This window comes from Bacillus rossius, chromosome 7 (assembly GCF_032445375.1).
Source record: "Bacillus rossius redtenbacheri isolate Brsri chromosome 7, Brsri_v3, whole genome shotgun sequence".
NCBI lineage: Eukaryota > Metazoa > Arthropoda > Insecta > Phasmatodea > Bacillidae > Bacillus > Bacillus rossius.
In genome coordinates, this window is record NC_086335.1 from 19562338 (window position 1) to 19586132 (window position 23795).

Below are 23795 nucleotides of genomic sequence, written 5' to 3' on the forward strand. Positions count from 1 at the left end.
TGGAGGTAGATACCGCACCGACAGTCACGACACTCATGTCACCTCGATTATGAAATGGGAAACCCCCGAAAAGACTTCTTGTATGAGGACACTCTAATGGACACCTCACCTGGTATTCCAGAGTGGGAAAGTAGGTCCTACCAGCTGCAAGTACCACCTTATACCACAGAGATCAGGACATCCATGCCCACAACCCAAAGGGAACAGCAGGGGATGGTACTATCAGGCATGCTTAACAAGTATATATTGATACCACTAGGGAAACATCCTGGCAGCCCCACCTGACATCGCTCATGGGGTGCACATCGTGGGACGACCTGGGAACAGAGTATGGGCCTTACTGGCTGCAGCTATTGCAGGCATCCACAGCTTTGATCTTTTGCTAGCTCTAAGGTTGCAACCATGCTGTGGGGGCCGATCACATGGTAAGACCTGACTTCTCTAGGGAGCAGCATTTGATGTCATACCTCCAGTAGCAGTAAAGCCAAGTCCCCATTGTCAGATCCAGCCCTCGCTGGCAGAATGCACCCTCACGCTCAGCCCACGCAAAATACGTGCAAACCAGTGCCCATATGCAAATAGCAAACCAGTGTCTTGTTTAATTACCCCTTATAATTTGCAATGACCAAACAATTGGGGAAGTACTTAATTAAATTAACTTCACCTCGATAATGCCCACAAGGGGAAAGTGTGACTTTAGATGTGTGTGAGGCATCATGTTTAATGAACATAAATTCCTTAGCGGCCTTGGAATTCAATTCTTACCATCATTTAAGAGTGCCACAAGACAGCCATATATTAACAGACAGTAGTAACAGCAACAACAAAGTCTCCAATTTGATTCACATTTACAAACTATTTACCTTAATATTAACTACAGGATTTCTGGGCCTATTGCATCTTATCGAAATAATTAATATGAGGGAATGGTAATATGTTGTATCTAAAATTACACCTTAATTTTTTTTTTGAAGGTTAGGTGATGCTGCCTCCTTCCTAAAACTATTTTTATATAACTCCCCACATGTCCCTGGGTCATTTTACGGTGCATGCTTAACTCAGCCATCCTAAAATTCACCTCGCCACATGACCACACATTACGAGGTTAATTACTTGCTACATTCTGCAAGTGCCACATGCAATCAAGTTTTTATACCCAGAATTCCACTTATTCCTAACTATTTCCCATTTAACTTTAAACATGTATGATTCCCAGTGAGCATATGTTATGCCATGACCATAAACAAAGCACAAGGCCAGACGCTGCGCATTGCGGGCATGGACCTTAATTTCAGTCGTTTATCGCACTGCCAGCTTTACATGGCTCTCTCTTGTGTTAGTGAAGCAAACAAGCTCTCTGTTAATGTACCCAATAATATTACTTCAAATGTTGTATACAAAGAAGCTTTTAAGTCAAAAATATATTCCATGCGTACGAAGTTGGAGGCACAATAGTTGCACAATAAATCTTGAGTTAAATAGAAATCAATCTTAATTCTGCTTGTTTTCTGCCAAACTCTAGACTACTGATAAAGCATATTTGTTTAGTCAATCTCATGTAGTATTCAAGTGCATAGGCAAACTGATTCAGGAAATTGGGTTAAGCAATAAGTACATACAAGTAAATGTTGGCGACAACTGTAAATCAGAGATGAAGAGACTGTTCAAATGGCTGCTGTAAAAGGAGCGGCTGAAGAGATGAAGACTTGGGGTGGCGTTTGTTAAGTGGTGCAGACAAGGGTGATCAAATAAAAGAGTTACTGTTAGACACCAATGACACATGTAAATAGCAGAAGTAATGTAATCATTACTAACATGGACAAATATCAATCATGTAATTGAGGGTTTTCGGTGTCTGTGATATCTAACGCATCATTCATGTACCAAGGGTCGTGGGTTTAAACTCAACACTCCGGCATGACTCAAATAATGACACTAAGTGCGTTATCAAGTTTTTCGCAACAACTATAATCTTGGAGATACTGCTGCCTTATACTGTATCAAACAAACAATTACATGAGTAAATCCACTTTAATTCCCCCTAACCAACATGAGGCAAGCTTTTGGTCAATCAACTAGAAGATGACAATAGCTCTATACCACTCCCTTAGTACCCATGTTACTCCTCTAGAATTTCAGGATTTACAATGACTGCAATTATTTCTGATTGATCTTTCTGAGCACTAGATCCCATTCATGAAGAGATTATATGAATGAGTCAAGCAGATGTCAAATTTGAGTGAACATTAGCCTATTCTATAACTTAGCAATTATGGCTTCAATACTACCATTTTTTTTTATTTGTGCAAAATGTTAACTTCAAATTAAAAACAAATTGAATTTAAAAATGGTATTAAACTGTAATCAATACAAATACCCCACCAAATCATTCAAATGCAAAGAAGGAAAAAAGGAATAAAAATAATTACCATTGACTTTTCTATTGAGTACCGTAAAACGGCGTGAACTGATACACTGGTTTGATGTGAGACAAAATACATTTATTTTTTATTTGTTTAATATGTCTTTACATAAATACAAATAAGTGAATATTGGTCACACTTATATTTTTTTAATCCTCATCATCCAAGCTATCGGCTGAGTGATTCAGCTGACATTTCCCACCCTTTTTATTGTCCAACATCATTACTTGGCTTTTGAGGTTTGAGAAAACATATTTTGAAGATCTGGAAACTTTATTTGCCAAAGTAGGTTCCAGTGCATTGATTGATCCGGACTTATGTAAATAGGTAAGCCATATATTTTGTTAATGTCTGATTATTGTTATTTTTATATTGAAAGCTACTAAAAAATATTTAATTTTTTAAACATTTCATGTCTGAACTGGGGTGAAGTGATACATGTATCAGTTCACCCTGTCAACTTAAAATTAATTAAAATGTCATTGCATTTATATTTTCAGGGCCAAATAAGATGCCTAGATATTACAAAAGGTCTCCAGGCACAAAACCAATCAAAGTTATTAGAATAGATTACTAAAACAAAACAGTTAACGAGGTCCAGAATGGGAATCTTACATACCGAGAGGCATCAGAAAAATATAAAATGTAAGAATTTGCATCAAAAACCAAAGGGATCGATGCAAATCCTGTAAAAGAGAGCATTAATGGCAGTGTGTTGTGCTTATTGAGAGAATTACAAGGCCAAGAACCTGTCGAAAAGACAAACTGCAAGTTGAAGCAGTCCAGAATGTTGGTGAGGATGAAGTGACATCAGGGAGGTCTGAAATTTCATCCAGTTGCAGTGATTAAAGTAGTAATGAAAACGAAGATGATCCTGATGCCAGCCATGTCTCTACTTCCAAGGAGGGGAATGAAGAAATGGAAACAAAACCAGCAAGTTCCATGTAACCAAATACTGTAGAGGGAGAATACAGGACAGCTCGCTCGTTTTCGCGAGAAACCGACGGTGCTGCGCTCTTGCGGCTCGGCGTGATGACTACCCCTAGCTGCCGCGACCACGGCCGCGCCATACGAAAACCTCAGAAACTAAACTGGCTGAAGTAAAAAGAGTAGAATTGAAAGGAATTATTATTAAATATATATTTTTTTAAATTCTATTCCCTTATAGAACGTAAAAATTTTCCCCAAGTCAAAATATTTCTTTTAGAAAAACATACTATCGTGAGTTGTAATATTTCCCACTTCCCGCTCTCATTGTTAACTAAATATGCCTTATTTCTTGGTTTGTTGATATTAGTGATTTTATGCTTTGTTTTATTCTTCTTATTTTCACGCAATTCCTTTTCAGATAATGTATTTCCTCGCAAAAGCATCGTTTACACCTTTTATAAAACAATTGATTATGACATTAAAATATTTGTTTTACGATGAATGTGGGAGAACCCGGAGTAAAGAAAACAAAAAAGCAAAAAAAGTCATGCACATGTAAATTGAATGGAATATCTAGCATAGCAGTGGTTATAAGGTATGATCGGGGAAAATAAACTTCTTGCTACCTATTTAGGTACAGCTAGATAAAATTTTACAAGAATATTCGTCTCTTGTATATTATTTGCCTTTTTCATTTACAATGGAAGTGAATCTTGAAAAACTTGTTCTAGCTCTGGTACCATTGTAATAATGCATTTATTTAAATATTATTTTAAAGTAACGAGGTATTAATACATATTTAATATTTATGGTAGTTTAAGATAGTGCAATTGTAAGTTCTAATTTAAGGATTATATTGTTAATTTACATTGTGTCAAACGCTATGTACTTCTACATATTTATGTCATACTGAAATTATGTATTTTTTCATCTCCCTTTAATTTTCAATATTATTTAAATGTCCATGTTATTTAATTTCATAATATCGTGCTCAAATCTCTGTTAACTGTACATATAATTATTATATACGTATTATACACTATATGAATAACTGTACTCATTATATTGCACATATTCATAAAAAAAACTTTTAACCAATAGGCTTTTGAACGATAGCAAATCAATAGTATTTAGTGGCTAAAAAATTTGGATAATTTAATTAATTCATTAGATAATTCCCTAAATGAACGATGATTAGCAATGTAATGCCTTGAAAATTTTTACTTCAATTTTCCTTGAAAATATGCTGTTCATTGTTAACTATTTTTTACATCGAAAGCAACTAACTTTTCAGCAAATAAATTTACTTCTACATGGCCGCCAAGAATACGAGGGTCAACACAATTTTTTTCAAAAGAATCTGTTGATTATACTAGGTGCAATGACGAGTTGATTTTAATACATTTTAGGCTTGGAATGCATGGCCGTGGGTGCTGTTATCACGCCGAGCCGCTAGGTAGCAGCGCTGACGCTCTTCACCCGCGCGGCTGTGCTATTAGTATAGAGCTGTCCTGTATTCTCCCTCTACAGTATTTGATGTAACTATCAGACCTTTATCTTGGGTGATTTCATGGTTGTGCAACTGAAGGACCAAATTACAAGAAAGGAGAAACTCTATGCAGCACAAGTGACTAAAATATAGTAAAATAGTGATGGGAGTTCAAGGACAGTAGAAAAGAGTTTTTTGAAATCTTACAGGTGCTACAAAGATATTTTCATTTGGCCTGAAATCAAGGAATGTAGTGTAGTCTACCCCCATGAAGTGCTGCGTCGTCTTCCACAGCCTGTTGTTCTCCGTTATGGACGTCTTCAATTTTCTAACGATTTTTTTTTAAATGAAAACTAAGGATATAAAGTAAATTTTTAGTGTATATTAACATTCTATTCAGGCAAATGAAATAAGATTGTTAAATTTTGTAAATAAATAATTATGTTTTAAATTCCATTCCTGTTACAGTGCATAAATTTATGATGTCTCAGTTGCATGTTTTATGTACAAACAATTTTACCATTACATAAATTAAACATTTTTTAAACTTAAAATGTGCCTCAGTTCACTCCAACAGACTTACAAATTGATACACATTGAAATTAATACCTTGTATCAGTTCACCCACATTGCAGTTTTTATTAAAAAAAAAACTTAAAATGGGAAATAAAATTTTAAAATTAATTACATGAGATATTACTTAAAGGAGTCATCTGAAATATTATGTAGTACTAAATTACTAGGGAATAAAATTACGTGCTACATTGCATTTCAAATAATTTTGAAACTGTATCAGTTCACCCCGTTTTACGGTACCATACCAATTTAGTTGCGTCATTCGAATAAACAAGTGGCATGCTAATACCACCAACTGATCGGAGAAGGTAAATTAGCTTGACAATGTGAAGTGCAATTCCAGTAAGGCTAAGTTCACTTCAAAACCAAACACTTTGCCATTGATTGGAAAGTACAACAAATAAAATTAAATAAAATTCAAAAAAATCTTTACTGAGCACCAACACTACAAAACAATTTATTGCTGGCACATCTAAGTTCATAAATATCACAGTAACTTTGAAATCATATGAAAAGTGTTGCAGACAGTAAAAAGAATTTTTCCTAATAATTACATTTAATAAAATAATTTATCTTTAACTACTTTTTTTTTTTAAATTTTAATAGAAATGCTATGGAAATAATCAATTCCCATTAACTATAATGGCGAAAATAATTTGGGTCAGAAGTTTAAAGAAAGCTAAAAAAAAGTAATATAAACTGAAAAACAAGAGTACTGATCCAAACTAAATAGAGGAACAACTCTGCACAGATACTTTCTGAAATTTGTCTACTTCATCCCAAATGAAGCTTATAGCACGATCCACAATCTCAGGCACCTTCCAGCGCGGACTGTACGGACAGCCCTCCAACTCCAACTTGAAAGGCTTCCCATGCGACGCATGGTACACAGACTGGAGAAGGTATACAGGGCCACCGTTAGGAAAGGTTTGAGGCAGAGTCACATGTAACACGAAAAAAAAGTCTTTCTTCATCAGCAGAAAAGATGCTTGGGTGAAAGAGTGGAAGTCATACTCCAGCAGTGCTCCGCTCAACTTGAATATGAGGATGCTGATAAACTGTTCCCTTTTCTCGAAGCTGGTGATGACGACTTCAATCTTATCCTTGAGTTGTTTCTTTATGATCGGAACGTAGTCCATGAGGCAGTCCCGCTGAGGGAACTGTGGAAGGCTGAACGATGAATTCCCCAATGCAGTCTCGACGGCAGGCGAGAGTATGAGCTGCGGAAGGATGCGGCTCCACTGAGGAGGATGAAACACCACCAGCAGGTACGCAGAACTCTCCCCTGCGTTCTCGGTTTTGTTCAAGGGTGGCAGGCCAGAGAAGTCCACATTCAGCCGTATGAGAAAGTGAACACTTTGGTTTGTTTGGCGTGTCCTCGCAGACTGTCGAGATGCTACCAACACCTCCACGTCTGTTTCCTCAACGTCCGTCTGGTACACGAGCGACGAGTATTCAAAATTTAGTCGCTCGCTATCACCATCATCCAGGAGAGAAATCTAAAACACAAAAATTGAAACAAAAATAATCCTTAACTTTGGTTTGTAACTCGTCAATAGTCCAAACAGTAATTTAATTATTTATATAAATGTCAGGTGTATAAAACTGGTTAAAATTTTTATTTTTAACTTTACAATAGATTTTTTTGCTGATAGTTAATGAACTATAATGCAGTGAAATGTTTACTTTACTGTAACATGAGAAAGAAGGTTTTCATGATAAAGCCACTGAGCAATGGTACTAAATATTATTTAGGTATCTACTTTGGGCCAGCTGTAATGTCTCCAAAATGACAAAATCAAATGGAAATTATCTGAAGAAACAAAAAGCTTAACCAGTTAGCAAAACAACTTCACTGGATGAAGACAAAAGAAGATGGCAAGATATGTCCTCGGTGACATCTCTGCGACCTCGTGTCCCCCCCCCCCCCCTTTTTACACCCACTACACTGCCTTCCAGTTCCTCCACTCCCTCCCCTCCCTTCTCCTTACTCTCTGCATTGTTATAATATGTCCATAACATAATTATTTGTACTGTATTTGAAAGTGGTTTTGCAAAGGCCACACCTGGCTCGAAAACTACTGTAGAAGAGCTTTTATTGGTTTCCCAGTGTAGTTATTTTACCTACTAAGTTTACTATCATGTACCTGTTTTTGATTAGTAAAATTGTAAATCTGTTTGATAAGGTAAAGAAAGATTGTTGCCTTAATTACACAGGCGTACCCAGGAATTTTTTTCGGAGGGTGTTCTTCCAGATTTTTAAGAAAAACTGCATAAACACCAAAAATTAATTATTTTTTGAGTAAATAAATAGAATAGTCCCAAATTTCATTTTTTAACCTGGGCTATTGTTGATATGTAATTTGTACGTAATTTTTCTTTCAATTAACTTGAGTAAGTTCACATTACAATATTAAAATACCTACAAAACCCCCAAAAAGAGATATATATATAAAAATAATTAGTTAACTTAACGAATTTACGTACGCACTTTACAAACTTATTCCTAATAAGTTGACGGCATGACAATATAATAATTGCTGTATAATTTGATTGTAAGGGTGTTAGCAACTAAGGCCAGAATTATAATAGCCCGTCCATCGTCATCCGTCTGTCAATTACGTGACCTGCACCCAATAAGATGGACCGAAAAATGTCATCCACTCGTACGTCTAAAGCTTGGTAACCAGGGAAGTCGGAACGTTTTCATGAGTGGGAGGGCGAAAAGATGTATCACATTTACCTCAGTGCTGGAGCAGGGGGTCCGGGGGCCCTACCCCGGAAAAATTTGGAATTTTAGATGCAAAATTGTGCTATTTAATGAGTTTCCGAACCAAAATATTAAATATACCATTCCAAGAATTTGATGACGTAGTATGTCTTAAATACTACTCTGACAGTAGATGTAGTACAATTTAAATTAAAATACCATCTAGAAATTTGCAATCATTTTACAGTATATTGACAATCATAAATTTGAGTTTTCTAATCAATGTGATCACCAATGCAACGTTTGTAACTACTGGTTGAGAAAAATACTACTAGGACCAAACATTTATTCTGGGAAAAGGAGAGGGGCGAAATACTACTCTCGCCCCCCCCCCCCCCCCCATGCATAACAGCACGGGGGCGACTCGCCCCTGCTGCCCCCCCTGTTCCTACGTCCCTGTTGGTAACTTTATACTTTTGACGGGTGAACGGATGAAACTATAACCTCCTAATGTCTTCTAGGTGTTTGCATATAAAATATTATATTAAAATGTATTAAAGTTTCTTTAATTGTTTAGCTGATTCCAAAATTATTTCTTAGCTTAAGTTTAGACACATTTAGAAAGCTCTTTTTTGAAACAAAAATGTTCTAAGTCACGGAAGTATTATAATTACGTATGGTAACTCTGGAAATGTGAAAATACATACCGAAAAAAAAAAACACTGAGTTTAATGAGTTTCAAGTACTTACTTTACATAATTGTTTAAGTAATATAATTACATGTGATAATTCCCCCCCCCCCCCCCAATTGTTAAGTTTTCTTAACAGTTGTCAGCATTGACATGGCGAAATATTATGACGGACGAGCAGAGTGTTGTAAATCGCCAGCCGACCTCCGTAGCGTAGTCGGATGCACACCGGCTTATGGTGGCAGAGGTTCTGGGTTCGAGTCCCGGGTAAGGCATGGGAGTAAAATTGAGTTTTATTCAAAATATACACTTGCGATAAAAGATGATGAAAAAGAATAATGAAATTGATATTTCTGGCTAAACGGATACCGCTCAAGACCAAAATCCAAGCAGTGAAGTGAAGTTGTATATCGTTTGGCGGCTGACGGACGGATGCGACGGGGCTGTTGTAATTCAGGCTTTACAATTCAAGTGTAGCAAAACAGAATTAAATATTTATATATAAAATTTCGTGTCACAATGTTTGTCCGGGCTAATTTCCGAAACTACTGCATTGATTTTAACGAAATTTCGCTAAAATATTTGTAACTTTGTCCAACTTTATACATAGGCTACATTTTATTTCGATTAATGACAGCGTTTTCCGAAAATAAGCTCCCAAGGGTGGTTAAGCACTGGCAACAGTGGGTACTCCATCTCCATGACAACGGGATTTTGCATTATTTATGCCTTCTGCGTCTTCATGGCAACGGGCATTGCTTAGATCGATTTTTTTTTCAATTCGAGGAATATTTCTGTATAGATTTAATTATTATTTTATGTAAAATTATTTAAATTAAAAAATATATTTGTGCAAAACACCACTGACTGACTCATTATGATTGACTTGAAATCTTTCAACCGATTGAAACTTAGCATAGTTACTCATTTTGTGATGTATGTAGACGCTCACTAAGATATGATTTTCCGAAGGGAGTTTTGGGAGTTTTGGGGGTGTAAAATATAAAAATTCCAGTTTTTGGTAGAAAATCACCATGGCAATGACGTTTTCCGAAAATCAACTCCCATAGGCAACTCCCTGGGCAACAGTGGGACAGCAGGATCTTGCATTGTTTATGTCTTCTGCGTCTCCATGGCAACGAGCATTGCTTTGATTTTTTTTTCCATTCGAGGTGCGGCAGTGGCGTACCCACAAGGAGGGGCATGTATAATGAGCGGCGCAAGAGTGTTCTGCCTGAAGACTGCCGAAGCGAAGTACGGGTACATCAGTTGTACGTTGCGTGCTCGAGAATCGGGAAACCATCGGTACAACTCGTTTTCTCTTCGGTACATTAAAAAGCATTGTAATAAATTTTTGTCAAAATTAATTGCATTTTATTTTATTTAGTATTACTGTAAATGGGATATTTAGTCTCATTTTTTTCCCATTAGTATAGCCGTGCGAAGCTGGGTCGGGCAGCTAGTTTATTATATATATATATATATATATATATATATATACATAATATATATATTAAAATATATCGTTCTATTACAATATTCGCTAAAAACACCTACACATTAAGTTGAGGCCATTAAGCTACTGACTCAAACACAACTTCACACCACGTTGCACTCAGAAGGTCCCTTTCATCTAAGGCGAGAAATTTACATTTCAGCTTTTCAATGTTTGTAACAGTCGTTTAAAATTACGGACCTTGCGATAATCGAACTTTTTTCTTCATGTTATACGTACAGATGTACAGTATTTAAATGAAAGTACCTGACTTGACAAAACTACCAAAAACTTCCCATCCCCCCCCTCACATTTTAATAGTTTTATAGAGTTTTGTATGAAATTAGGTCGCAATCACTACTGTTACTCAATGCCCAATTCTACTAAGCAAATCTAAAACATAATCAAAGTAGAGTTGAACTGATTATTTCATAGACCAATCACAGTGATTTGAGAATTTAGACTGACCTATCATGAACCAACCACTGCAATTCAAATTTGTTTACATTTACTTACCAATTGGGCTGCTTGGTGACGTTATTTCTCTCATTACTCTGTGTTTAGAAATTGAGCTCGAATGCATGAGTGTTCATAATTTTCTTGCCTTATTTCGGGGGGGGAGGGGGTTTGAACCCCCAAAACACCCCCCTGGGTACGCCTATGCTCAATTATATATGCAAATCCCAGTCATGAAAACTTCTCTGCAGCCACGTAACAGAACGTGGCTCCCTTCATTGAGCTTGTCGTCAATAATTTTTTACTGCGCAAGTTTGTAACCTATTGGGTTCATAAGGAGACACAATATGTTGCAAAACTACTAAAAACACAATTGGAACTTCTTTGGCAATTTAACAGGTACAAAAAAAAAATCAATGTCCATTTTGTCAAAGAGTTTTTCCAAATTTCTAAAAGCATAAAAATGAAATAGACCACACCCAGAACTCATTACAAAAATCTAAACATTTTAAGTAAAAAATAGGGGGCAAAAACACTATTTTATGTTCTTTGAATGAGTGTTAAATGGGGAAGATCAATTTAAAATATACATATTCAAAATATAAATATTAAAAATAAACACCACCACATAAAAAACTTCACGAATTTACTGTTTTGTACGAACGAACAAAGTAGACTTTCTATGGTAATACAGTTGCAACATTTAAGGAACTGCTCCCATCAACAGGCACAGACAAAAGAGCACTTTCCTGATTGGCAGAGCACCCATGAGTTCATCTAATGGCACAGGCCTACCGGCCTCTTCTGAGTGGCATACAGGTTCCTACAAGAGGCCATTCAGGTGCTTTGTGACATTTCTTCCAAATATATGTGTTTATAAAACTACACGACTGTATGCTGTATATAATTAACAAATATTAAAACTTGTAATTACATATTATAAACACCTCAGAGGTGGAAGTACTGAAACAAGATAAAATTTAGAAATACAAACTCTTATTCAGGTCAGTAACTTTTGGATCGTTAAATGAGAAGGAGAAATGAATAAACAGTAAATAACAAACAGTTATCTCGTGGTTTGTCTGTTACTTTTTAATAACTTATGATGTAAAACATTTTTGAAGTTCATTAGAGTGATAACATTAGTGTTGTTTAAGTAAACTCAAGAACTATCGTACTAGCCAGTTACAGTGAAGTTTTGTTTTAAGAAGAATTTAAGATTTTTCTTTTTGTATCAAACTAGTGCTTTTGTAAGTAAGAAGAGTTTGAGATTTATGTTAGAAAATTCTGAATGATTAAACCGGATCACATTCCTTTGGGACTTTGCTGCTGCGTGCCGGTCATTGTGAAGGAGTCCTCAGCAGAACATCAAAGAAGGGCACTGGGGACAGCGGCCAATAGAGAAGGCACGCATCTCAGGAGTCCGCAAAGAAGACACAGGAAAGGCAGCGCAGAAGGGAAGAACGTTGAAGTGAAAAGAAGCTGCCAGATCACATACTGTAACCCCACTGCCAAAAACCAAACCAAGCAGTGGTAAATAAACCGGAAAATCAAAGAATAAACAGGATAGGCAAAAAAGTTTAAAACAAACTAAAAATTTATAGTTTAACTTTGAATGCTGTGGGAAAAAAACCTGTAACATCCCAGGCAGGCCGAGGAGGTACAGATAGTAGATGAAAGGGCAAAGAAAAATCCACAGAAAATTACACTTCAGCATTACAAATTGATACAAAAGAAATAATAGGGAATTAACTCCCCCTTTTTTTATGGGAACTACATTCCATTCTCTTCAGACACTTCCCACTTTAAAAAAAAAACACACACACACACACATAGGTGAGACCACCTGTGAGGTTACCAAGAGACTACCAGGAGCAGGTTGGTAGCTATGTCCTAGAGCCAAGAAGAGGGTGGGGCTTAAAGAAGTTCATAAGAATATTGGTAGATGTTGCACGCAGTGCGATATAGACATATGGGCCTGACATTAGTTGCGGAAGTGGCCGCAAGATGGCTTACAGGGCACAAAAGCAAGCATAGATGTGTCACCATATAGGATCAACTTTGGTAGACAGAGAGAGTACCAGTAGTGTAGCTCAACATGGCCTACCAAAAGGTATCTCTGGGGAAAAGGGGAGAAAACTTAGTATTGGATTGGCTCCAAGGTGTCGTGGCGCTGCAGAAAGGCAGGAGAGGGGGTCAAATCCAAGAGGTTCTTCAAAGAGAGAGAGAGAAAAGGGGGGGGGGAAGGAATTCTTAAGACTATTTGAGGAAGAACAAAAAGAAATAGGTGTAGGTGGGGAGTGGAAAATAAAACCTGGCAAAGGGCAATGTTGGCGGTGCGCCAGGCACGGAGGCACATCGAAGTGCAATGCTGGTGTCTTACTGGACGTGCCAAATTGTGCCAGTGAAAGGCACAGAGGCATGTCTGAAGGAGCAGTGCCTGCAAGGGGCAATTTGCACAATGCACATCTACTTTCCTGTGCATATAACAAAAAATTAATTTCCATAAATAAAATGATCTTAACACAAAAAAAAATTATGGTTCCTCGAAACTACTACACTTCAAATTGATATTAAACCAGCCCCCTTTTGCTTTACTCAAATTATAGGCTCCTGCCATGGCCAAGACCTTAAAAATAAACTTCATTATGCTACTCAGCAGCCCCAGTACCATGTAACAACAAACATCCAACCCAGCTACAATAAATTTCAACACTGGATGTTGGGAGCGTGGTACTCCCGGTGGGTTCTGAGGCTCGATGCCCTGGTCTGGCACTCGGCCTCAGAGCCCGCACCGCTATGACTGCTCGGGATCACTTCATTAAGCAGTATTCAGAGTGGAACGGCACAGGTCCTTACCCTCTCACTTAAAAACATTTGTAAACAGATTTATTTATTATGCTTAGTACGCCTACCTGGTTTAGAGATATTCATGTTTTGAGCAATGTGTTTTATGGATGTGTTTACATTAGTTCATGGTTTATATTATAGTACATCTGATAAATTACTTTCTTTAATTTGGTAAAGCTGCTGAATGTGGTTTTTATGGTATTGTGATGGTTAACCAGGTTTTATCGAGTGTTCACATTTTTTTTTTGGGCAGTTACTGTTATCTTTCCTTTATTTACAATTGCCTGGATGAGATGGTCGTATAAAGTTCTAGAACATTTGGATGTCATTAGTAGTAATCAATGCGTGAGATAGCCGATATTAATGTGTTAGAAAAAGACAGAGAATGAGAAGTGCCCAGCTATATTGATGCAGAGATTTTTAATGTATAGTAACATTTGCGAGGATTGGCTGATTTTATTAAAAGATGTTTTGTGGTTGGTTGTTGGGGAGACGTGGCCAATTCCTTCCTTCTCGGATGCAGAAAGTCATCTCGTCCAATAGTCATCGCATGGAAGTTGATGGGAACGCTCATGTGTTTTGGTGGTGGCTCACCAAATAACATTTTAATGAGAGATGTCGAGAATTTCAAGCCTGTGGTCCAGGCTGTGTTATTAACATTTTTCAGACACTTTGATCGTTTTAAATTAGATAGCCAACCATAGGTGGCAGCATGGAACCTTTTTTGATACTTGATGGCCACAACAAAAGATCATAATACTCTCTGCCTTTGTACAATGCATTGCCATTGACCACTAGCTTTTAATATAGTCAATTCTATAGAGAGTAAAACCTTGCAACTACAGTATAACTAAGTAGTATGAATAATTCACATATATATTGTTATGTCTTTGAAGCATGGCAGAAGTTTTAATTTGCTTTAATTACTATCTCATTGGTCAGTAAATAATTGTTTATATTTGCTTAAAAAAATAGTACATATGTTGAAACTGATACAAAATACTAAAGAAAACAGTAATTGATAAATTATAGAGAAATTTGATCATAAGATGTTTCCATGAGAGATCAGAGGTTCTGGAAATCAATAGCTATCAACAGAAAACCTTCTGTTAAAATGTTGAGTTCAGCATTGAGCCTTCCTACTGATGATATATAAGCTAGCGACAAATATGATATTTATCTACGAACTGACGTGAAACATTTCTTTATTCTATAAGTACATCGGCTAGCTAACACATAATTAAGCACTGGATTGATGATTGCAGCAAGAAAAGTGCTATAATATTGATAACTAAAATTGAAGTGATTCTAGGAAGTTAATTCTTTATGAAACATCAAATGTAAATTTCTGCTGAATGGAAAATGCTGAAAATTTTAAAGAAGATATTTGAATTTGAATCATATTAATCTCAAACCAAGTGTACGATGTGGCGATATTACAAGGAGAAAGTTTGTGGAGATTCAACTGATTCACTAGTGTCAACGGTCAACGCTGGTACAAGAGGACATGTCGCAGAAGGAAGGAGGGATGTCTATTGCGGACCATACCCTGGATCCTATTCTGCAGTGCTGATTGGTGTACCAGATCCAGACTAAGATAATCAGGAGTGCCGGATTCAGCTACTGTTGATATCAAAGTAACTTAGTTATTGAATTTTTCTTGTAACTGAGTGCATTTAAATGATAATGACATTGATTAGTTAACATAATCTATGATCATTTAAGTAGATTCAATGATACATTTTGATGTTCTAAATAAATAACAAATTGTAAGTTAATGTCATTTTAGGTATTAAATTTTACACTGTTAGAAGAGAAATATACAAGTAGGTTATTTTCTATAGACTTAAATTTTGGTCAACCACACATGGTGACATTGACACAGATGTATATAATAGTCAACATAACAATAACATTGGACATTCAGTAAATACTGTTTTTGAGCTGTGACCCATTTTGTTTGGTTATGTGAAGTTGTTTGTTATGTGGATTTTGTCTTTGTTGTGTGAAAATGTTTTGGCAGGACAATGGCTGCTATTGAGTTCTGTGAGTTTTCAGGTTTTAAGGAAGAATAAAAACAAAAACAGTAAATATTTTCAAGAAATTGTTGATACTAACACTTTATGAAACTCAACCAGTATTTTGGAGCCCAGTAAAATATTTCAAGTGTTTACATGTATGTAAAGTTAGAACATTAAGCTAGCTGGGCGGTCTGGACTGTTACCTACATTGTTATTGGCTGATGTAATTCTGTGTAGGTGATTGGTTTGCAATTTGTTTGTGAAGTAAATTAGTTTCTCTTTTAAATCATTCTTGGAGATGTATATAAAAAAAGGAGCACAAAAGTAGTTTGACACGTGCCTACAAAGTTACAAGTACTTAGGAGAACACATAACATACATATTTAGAGCTGTTAATGGGAAGTTGAGAGTTATACACTGTAGATTTATTGCTAAGAAAATGATAATACTCCTCAAAAAACACAATGCATCTAGCTACGGTTTAATCTTATCAATCTGAATGAATGATAATACTGCAATGCTTAGACTTTTTAACACTTTTACAGCCAATGGTACCTGGAACTTCCTGTACAAAGACAGCAATTCCCCAACCACGCGCAGAAGAGCCTTCGGATCACGGCCATCCCAGTTGGCGAGGCTCGGCACGGCTTCTTCCAACACGCCGACATCCGGATCCGCCAGGAAGCTATCGTCGAAGCCAAAGTCCGGTGGATACTCTGGATTCGTGGCATCAAATATCACATTCCACACTAATCTGTCCCCTGCGTACGGTACGAGCAACTGAAAGCGATCGCCACGCATGGCTGACTCCGTGCCGAAGCTTGCCACTCCCGTGTCCACGTTGCATACTTCCACTGCGTGTGCACCGACGCCTGGAACATGTAAACAGTGCTGCACCTTTCAACAATACCTGTACAGCCAAACATCACCGCCAACAACTGCCCCAGCAAAAACTGATCTTCCACTCTCCTAGCAAATAACTATGTTTAACTTAGCTCATGGGAGTAAATGGGTACCTACATTATTTTCATGCGAGTTTTCGCTAGCGGCACAGCATAGAACCTACCTACTTGTGCAAGGCCAATATCAAGCTCACTGTAATGTTCTTACAGAAAATATTCTAAAAATTCTATAAAAATACTGGATGTATGAATACAAAAATTTTTTAAATGTTTTGGTTATATGGAATATGCGAAAATATTTTATTGATCCTTTTGGAATATTCGAGAACATATGTGGTGCTCTGAAACTAGTTTCTATAATGATTTACAAATTCCAGAATGTTCCAAAAGAAATGTGAAATTCAAAATCTGCCTGTGCCTGCCTCCCAGTGCTGTCAAGAGGAATTTTTTTCTTATCTTTTCTATCACAAACACCCCCCCCCCCCCCCCACCATTCATATCCTACGTCTTTCCCCTGACATTCAACCTAAATCTAATTCCCACCCATGCTGTGTGTTCTTTCCACATTCACCCACACACTGAACATTCTCTTCAGTCAGTGTGTGCTGGGCTTCACCTAAACCAATCGGGACCCCAAGCCTTGTTTCCGTTTTAGTGTGATTAGGCTAAATGTTCTGAACAGTAGTAACTATTTTCCCTCCCATACCAGGAAACATAAATTTTGTCTCTACCACATAGTATCCAGCATGGTAATTTATACACTGCACTGCCATCTTATTGCTCTTTTCACACATGACTGATTCCACTCTTCAGTTAAATAATTCTATGGTTACTTAACTCAGGTGAGTGGTTACTAGTCAGATCATTTAAGGGTTACGTTACTGTGTACTGTAACCAGTCCAACTGTTTACAGTCATATTATTATTATTTAGATTATTATTGTAACATTAATTGTATATTTCATGAGCCGATCTTATGTATTTAATAATTTTATTGTAAAGAGGACAACCAAAGTTAACCTATATCACACATCTAATTGCCAGAGACAACACACTTTTTAACTTCAGGGTTCTCTAAGCACTATTCTTTGGAAACGTTATTCATTTGCCTTAGTTCAGCACTCTTACACGCTAATATCCAAGTTTTATTTCACTATGCAGTTAATTTGGTTTGCTGATGGCCCTATAGCTCCTTGGTTGCTAGGGACGGAAAATAAATAGTGAGAAGGAAGAAGAGTGACGCCATCGCCATCTTGCAGCGGGAAGACGTTTCTCGGGCTGGGGCGAACCAAAGGTTTGGTTGCCGCCCAAGTAACTGAAGACTCGCGTCATCCGTGGTCGTGTGCTGTACAGAATTCTCCATACTATTATTTGCGAGAATAGTTCTGGAATGAATAAGTCTCAGATAGGGAGTACCGGCGACATCTAGTGCCAACTTCCGCGTCTGTCCCGTTCGTTCCCGTAGTGGTTCCGGACGACTGATGTCAGCGCCAGCTACGATCGTCCACGACGTTTCGTGAGACCGATCCAAATTAAAACAGACTTTTTAGGACGAGAGGGAAGCCGATTCTTCTGCCAGACTTCCGGCGATATCAGATCTTCGGTAGCTCGCCAATTTCAGCTTCCAGCGTCCGTGTTCCAGCGTCGCGGTAGACCACCTGGAGGTCCTAGGAAGAGAGCCTCAAGCCTCCGACTGCTTCTAGCTAGACCCGGCATGGTAGTCGATGTGTTCCTGTGACCTCATTTACATTTACTTACTGACACATAGGTCTGACAAAAATGCTAACATACACTGGAAATGATTTTGGTTGTTCCTCTAGCTGAATTGCATGGTTGAAAGTAACTTCACGTCAATATCAAAGAACACATTAAAATCGCATGTTTTCCAGTTATTCATATTTTATTTATGATACATGTCAAATTACGTCTAAAACAGACCAGGTCATAGGTAATGCAAATTGTCACTAGTCACACAACACTACCAAACTTCCTTTTAACAATTACTCTCTTGACAGTAATACAATGCAGTGACGTGCTAGCTGGATTAGCAGTCTGGATAGTCACTCCAGCAGCAGCGTTCCTGAGATTTACTGCAGAGAGAATAGGCGACAAAACCCTGAGAATATTCTTATTGTATTATAATAATTATTGGCAGTGTAGGGTTTTGCAATATCTACACAGTAAAACCCAGTATAGAGTTCTCACAGTGGCACCCATTATCGTGGGCTTGTACAGTTGGCCACACAGAGCAACGACAGTACTTATGCTAGGTCATTTTAATATTTTGAGTCTGAATTTACAATTACAAGTTACACTAAATATACTCCAAACATTAAAATGTTCTTGAGGCATATTGAAGTGAAACTTCATTGCTGAGGGGGCTAAAATTTTCGAGAGTTACGAAAATTCTGATTGCATAAGGGGAATAGTTAGGATTGTAGTGGGGAAATCGGTAGAGGAGATGGCAGGGGAGAGGTACAAATTATGCAGCATACTAGCACACTTGCATACTTGCGCAATAGCATAATTTAGCACTCGCATATTTGCAAATGTATATTTTTATATACAACCTCAGCCAAAAGAATTATGTTCCTTAGAAATAATAATATAATAAGCAAGATGTTTCACTTTCGTCACACGTGGACTCCAAACACACTTTTTTTTAAACTTATATAAAATCACACATGAGATATTATGCGAGTTAACATTTGGCATGAGTAAGATGTTAGTTTTGTGACAAGCAATCGCCTGCTACTTATTCACATACAAGTTCACCGAGGTCTGATACCAGTGCTTTATCTGATAACGTGTAACTGTTGACCTGTCTCTAAACCAGCAGTGCCAAGCTACACTGCTTTCCCTGATGAGTCTGCTTGCTGTGGCCAGCTCCGCTCACCCTGCTAGCAGTGGTCACTGCCGTCCACAGCATTCACTACCTGTCTGGTACCTGGTCTCGTCTCCTTAACGTTTAACAGAGTACTGGACTCGATGGTCAAACCCTTCTATCTGCAACCACCTGGCATTGTTTGCAACGTCCAACGTACTCCTACTGCATCTTCTGACTCTGATCTTCTCGAGAACACACACGTGTGTGTGTGTTTGCCGATTCAGCCTTACGTCACACATTATCAACACAACTGCGCACTACATATGCCTGACAAGTAGGGTATATTGCTGAGAAGATGGGCGTTTCTTCTTTAAGTTCATCCTGTAGATGTAGACGTAGATGTTTGTGTATTTGTCAGAATAGTTGAAGAATGGTATTTACTACATGAAGTAGATCACTTGTACAATTAAGACCCATTCTACAATAACACGGAAATGGAGACAGATCACGTTACAGAAACTGATCTCCGGAACAGTGTTTCTACGATAACACGCAGACAGAGACGGATCCATGTGGATTAACTCGGCAATGCTGAGCTCTTCCAATTACATTGCTCCATGTGACCAATAAAAGTAGAATACTTGGTTTTATTGATAGCCATGTTTATATACTAAATTAAAAATTGTTTCAGGTATAAGAATACCTTGTTGATGATTTTTATTATAATGTTACAAACGCGAGAGACAAGACCACAATACGCCCAAGGTTCGGAGCGGGCTGGCGGCCACTGACTTCATGCACCATCCATTGACGTAAGGCATGCCACGCATGCCTGGGCAGATTACAATGATCCTCGTTACCCACCTTTCTCCACTCCCCACGCATCGTCCCGCCTCTGGTTATTATCACCTCTAGTTGCCTGGTAATTCCAGGCTTACATAGGCCGCCTCGCGGAGTGGCACAAATAAACACCTCCTTTCTCAATGTTTTGAGTGCCGGGCCAGCCCAGGATGACACAGACTCGTCACAGCCGCTAACATTGATTCAAGAAGGGTGCTACAGGTATTTAATAAACAACGCCGGCCTCCGCTGGAGTTCCGCAGGAGTTCCGAGCGAGTTCCAAAAGTTCGGAGAGTTCCGCGAGTGAAGGATAATGCGACATCGGCGAAGAGGGTGAGAGACCTCCTCGAGAGTGGCACGACGCGGAGCGACAGGATCGAGAGAGTGCGGCTGAGTGATGCGAGACTATGTGTGTGGACAGGCACGAGGTAAGGGGAGAACCACTGTTGAGCCTAGCTGCAGTGAGGAAAGCGAACATTGGCACCTGACATACATTGAGTGACTTACAAATAAACATTTCTAAGTGCCAGTGATTCGTGATAAGACATTTTTAAGTATAATTATTTATTAGTAATGTAAATATTAATAATTAATAAAATTGGGTAAATATGTAGAGTAGCGGTATTTGCAAAAAAAATTGCTAAAAATCCGAAATTACTTTTATTATGCTCTTTCACTTTCTCTTTACATTAAAACCGGCGGAGATAAGAAATTCCAAATACTTTAGGAGATATCGAATTTTTTAATTTTCATCACAATACCTGCGTATTCATATGGCACTCACAATTGTTTCTTGTTTACGAGTATATATTATTATTTTTTTATTGGAGAATTTTGTCACATGACAGTTCCGTGATTGGCCAGTATTCAAATGAACCAATACGTGATTATTTATTCATTTATTGTAGCGCAAGTAATAAGTAAAAAAAAAAACAATTACGTGAGTTCCTACTGGTTTGTTTGGTCAGGTCAGTTACATTATAAATACTTCAAAACTAAACAACCATTTAAATTAATTCACATTATTTTTAATGTCCGCTTAGTTTGAAAGTATTTATATTGTGTCTGACCTGATCTAATCGACCATTTTAGTTCCTAATGTTCATCCTTTGTCCGGGTTTGTTTGGTCAGGTCAGTTACATTATAAATATTTTAAAACTAAACAGCCATTAAAATTAATTCACATTATTTTTAATGTCCGCTTAGTTTGAAAGTATTAATAATGTAACTGACCTGACCTAATCGACCATTTGGTAAATATTTACTTGGGCGGTACTTCCGGAAACAAATGTTAAAAATCCGAAAATACCTTTATTTAATGCTCTTCAACTTCCTCTTTTCATTAAAAGTGGCGGAGGTAATAAATTCCAAATACTTTAGGAGATATCGAATTTTTAAATTTCATCATATGTAGTTGAGCGGTATTTGCAAAAAAAAAATGTTAAAAATCCGAAAATACCTCTATCATATGCTCTTCAACTTCCTCTTTTCATTAAAAGCGGCGGAGATAAGAAATTCCAAATACTTTAGGAGATATCGAATTTTTTAATTTTGTAATACAAGACATGTGGAACCATTCGAGCGGCGCCATTTTTGTTATTTTGCCGTGTGTTCGTTAATACGTGAATTGTGAATGCGTAATTAATAAAATGGTTGTTTAGGTCAGGTCAGTTACATTATTAATACTTTAAAACTAAGCCGACATTAAAAATTATTTTGTGAATTAATTTTAATGGCTGTTTAGTTTTAAAATATTTATAATGTAACTGACCTGACCAAACAAACCCGGACAGAATGTGAACAGTAAACTAAAATGGTCGATTAGGTCAGTTCAGTTACATTATAAATACTTTCAAACTAAGGTGATATTAAAAAAAATGTGAATTAATTTTAATTATTCATTAGTTTTAAATTATTTATAATGTAACTGACCTTACATAACAAAACCCGTAACAAAGGATGTACAGTAACAACTCACGTAAATATTTTTGTTACTTATTACTTGCGCAACAATATCAAAATAACAAATAAGACTTTAAAATTAGAAACGTTAAAAACTCACCTAAGTTGGAGGCGCTAATTAAACACCGTTTTAAACAATAAATGAACTAAATAATTACGTATTAGTTCATTTGAATTCTGGCCTATCACGAACAATCACGTGACATCATTATCCAATAAAAAAAAAAAAGACTCGTACGTAAACAAGAAACAATGGTGCACGCACGCCATAGGAATGCGCTGGTTTTGTGCTGAAATTTAAAAATTCGATAATTCCTAAAGTATTTGGAATTTCTAATCTCCGCCGCTTTTAATGAAAAGAGGAAGTTGAAGAGCATATAATAAAGGTATTTTCGGATTTTTAACATTTTTTTTTCGCAAATACCGCTCAACTACATGTGAAGAAATTTAAAAATTCGATATCTCCTAAAGTATTTGGAATTTCTAATCTCCGCCGCTTTTAATGAAAAGAGGACGTTGAAGAGCATTAAATAAAGGTATTTTCGGATTTTTAACATTTTTTTTCGGAAATACCGCCCAAGTAAATATTTACCGACCATTTTAATTAATTACACATTCACGAACACACAACAAAATAACAAAAATGTCGAAAGTCGAATGATTGCACAGGTATAGTATTGCAAAATTAAAAAATTCGATATCTCCTAAAGTATTTGGAATTTCTTATCTGCGCCGGTTTTACTGAAACGAGGAAGTGAAAGAGCATATAATAAAAAAAATTTCAGATTTTTGGAATTTTTTTTTCACCAATACCGCTACCCTACATATTCAAAATTAAAAATTTCTATATCTCCTAAAGTATTTCGAATTTCTTATCTCCGCCGGTTTTAATGAAAAGAGGAAGTGAAAGAGCATAAAAGAAAAGTAATTTCAGATTTTTAGCATTTTTGTTTCGCAAATACCGCTACTCTACATATTTACCTAAAATTGTAATAAAACTTAATTTGGCTATCACTTACGAACCCAATTCTCCCCACATAGGTTGTAACAATATATATTAATTCTGCCAGTATGATCTCGAAACTTACGACTACTATATTTTTATTAATATTTCGTAACATTAACATGCATTTTAATTGGTGCTATTTGATAAGTTTCCGTGCATTGTGTAAGCAACGGACGCGGTGGTAAAATGTTCCGGGAGATCAGACTCCGTTTCCGCGACATTGTAGAAAGGGCCTATATTGAAAAATGTGCGAAATAAATGTGCAATGTTTTTAAAACCACTCTAAGAATTTTAAAAAATCGTATTATTTAATTGTTGTACGAAATCCAAACTTACAAACAACATAGGCCTTAGTACATAAATTCACAGCCTATGTAAAAAATTTAACAAATTTCATCACCAATTGAAACTCCTAACAGTTAACATACCTATTCTGCCTTTTAAGAGTTCTTCTATGTAAGGCTTTATACCATCATCAAATAGGTTTATCACTTCGTCAATCATCTTTCATAACTCCACAAATGGGCTACATAACCTAACCTTTAACAATTATTCTGACACCCGATTACAAATCAAAAATGGTTGACAAGTCCTCCAGGGATAAGAATCACCGTCAGGTC

At 36.9% G+C, this 23795-nt stretch overlaps 1 protein-coding gene across 1 annotated transcript; it reads right to left on the reverse strand.

Moving 5' to 3' along the window:
• Positions 1–5829: 5829 nt before the first annotated feature.
• LOC134533699 (BRISC and BRCA1-A complex member 2-like) lies at positions 5830–23795 on the reverse strand. Its single transcript, XM_063371257.1, has 3 exons — positions 23604–23795; positions 16195–16511; positions 5830–6917 (listed from the first exon to the last, which is right to left on the reverse strand). The coding sequence occupies exons 1-3, from the start codon at positions 23677–23679 to the stop codon at positions 6144–6146; spliced, it is 1167 nt and encodes a 388-aa protein (XP_063227327.1). The 5' UTR covers positions 23680–23795; the 3' UTR covers positions 5830–6143.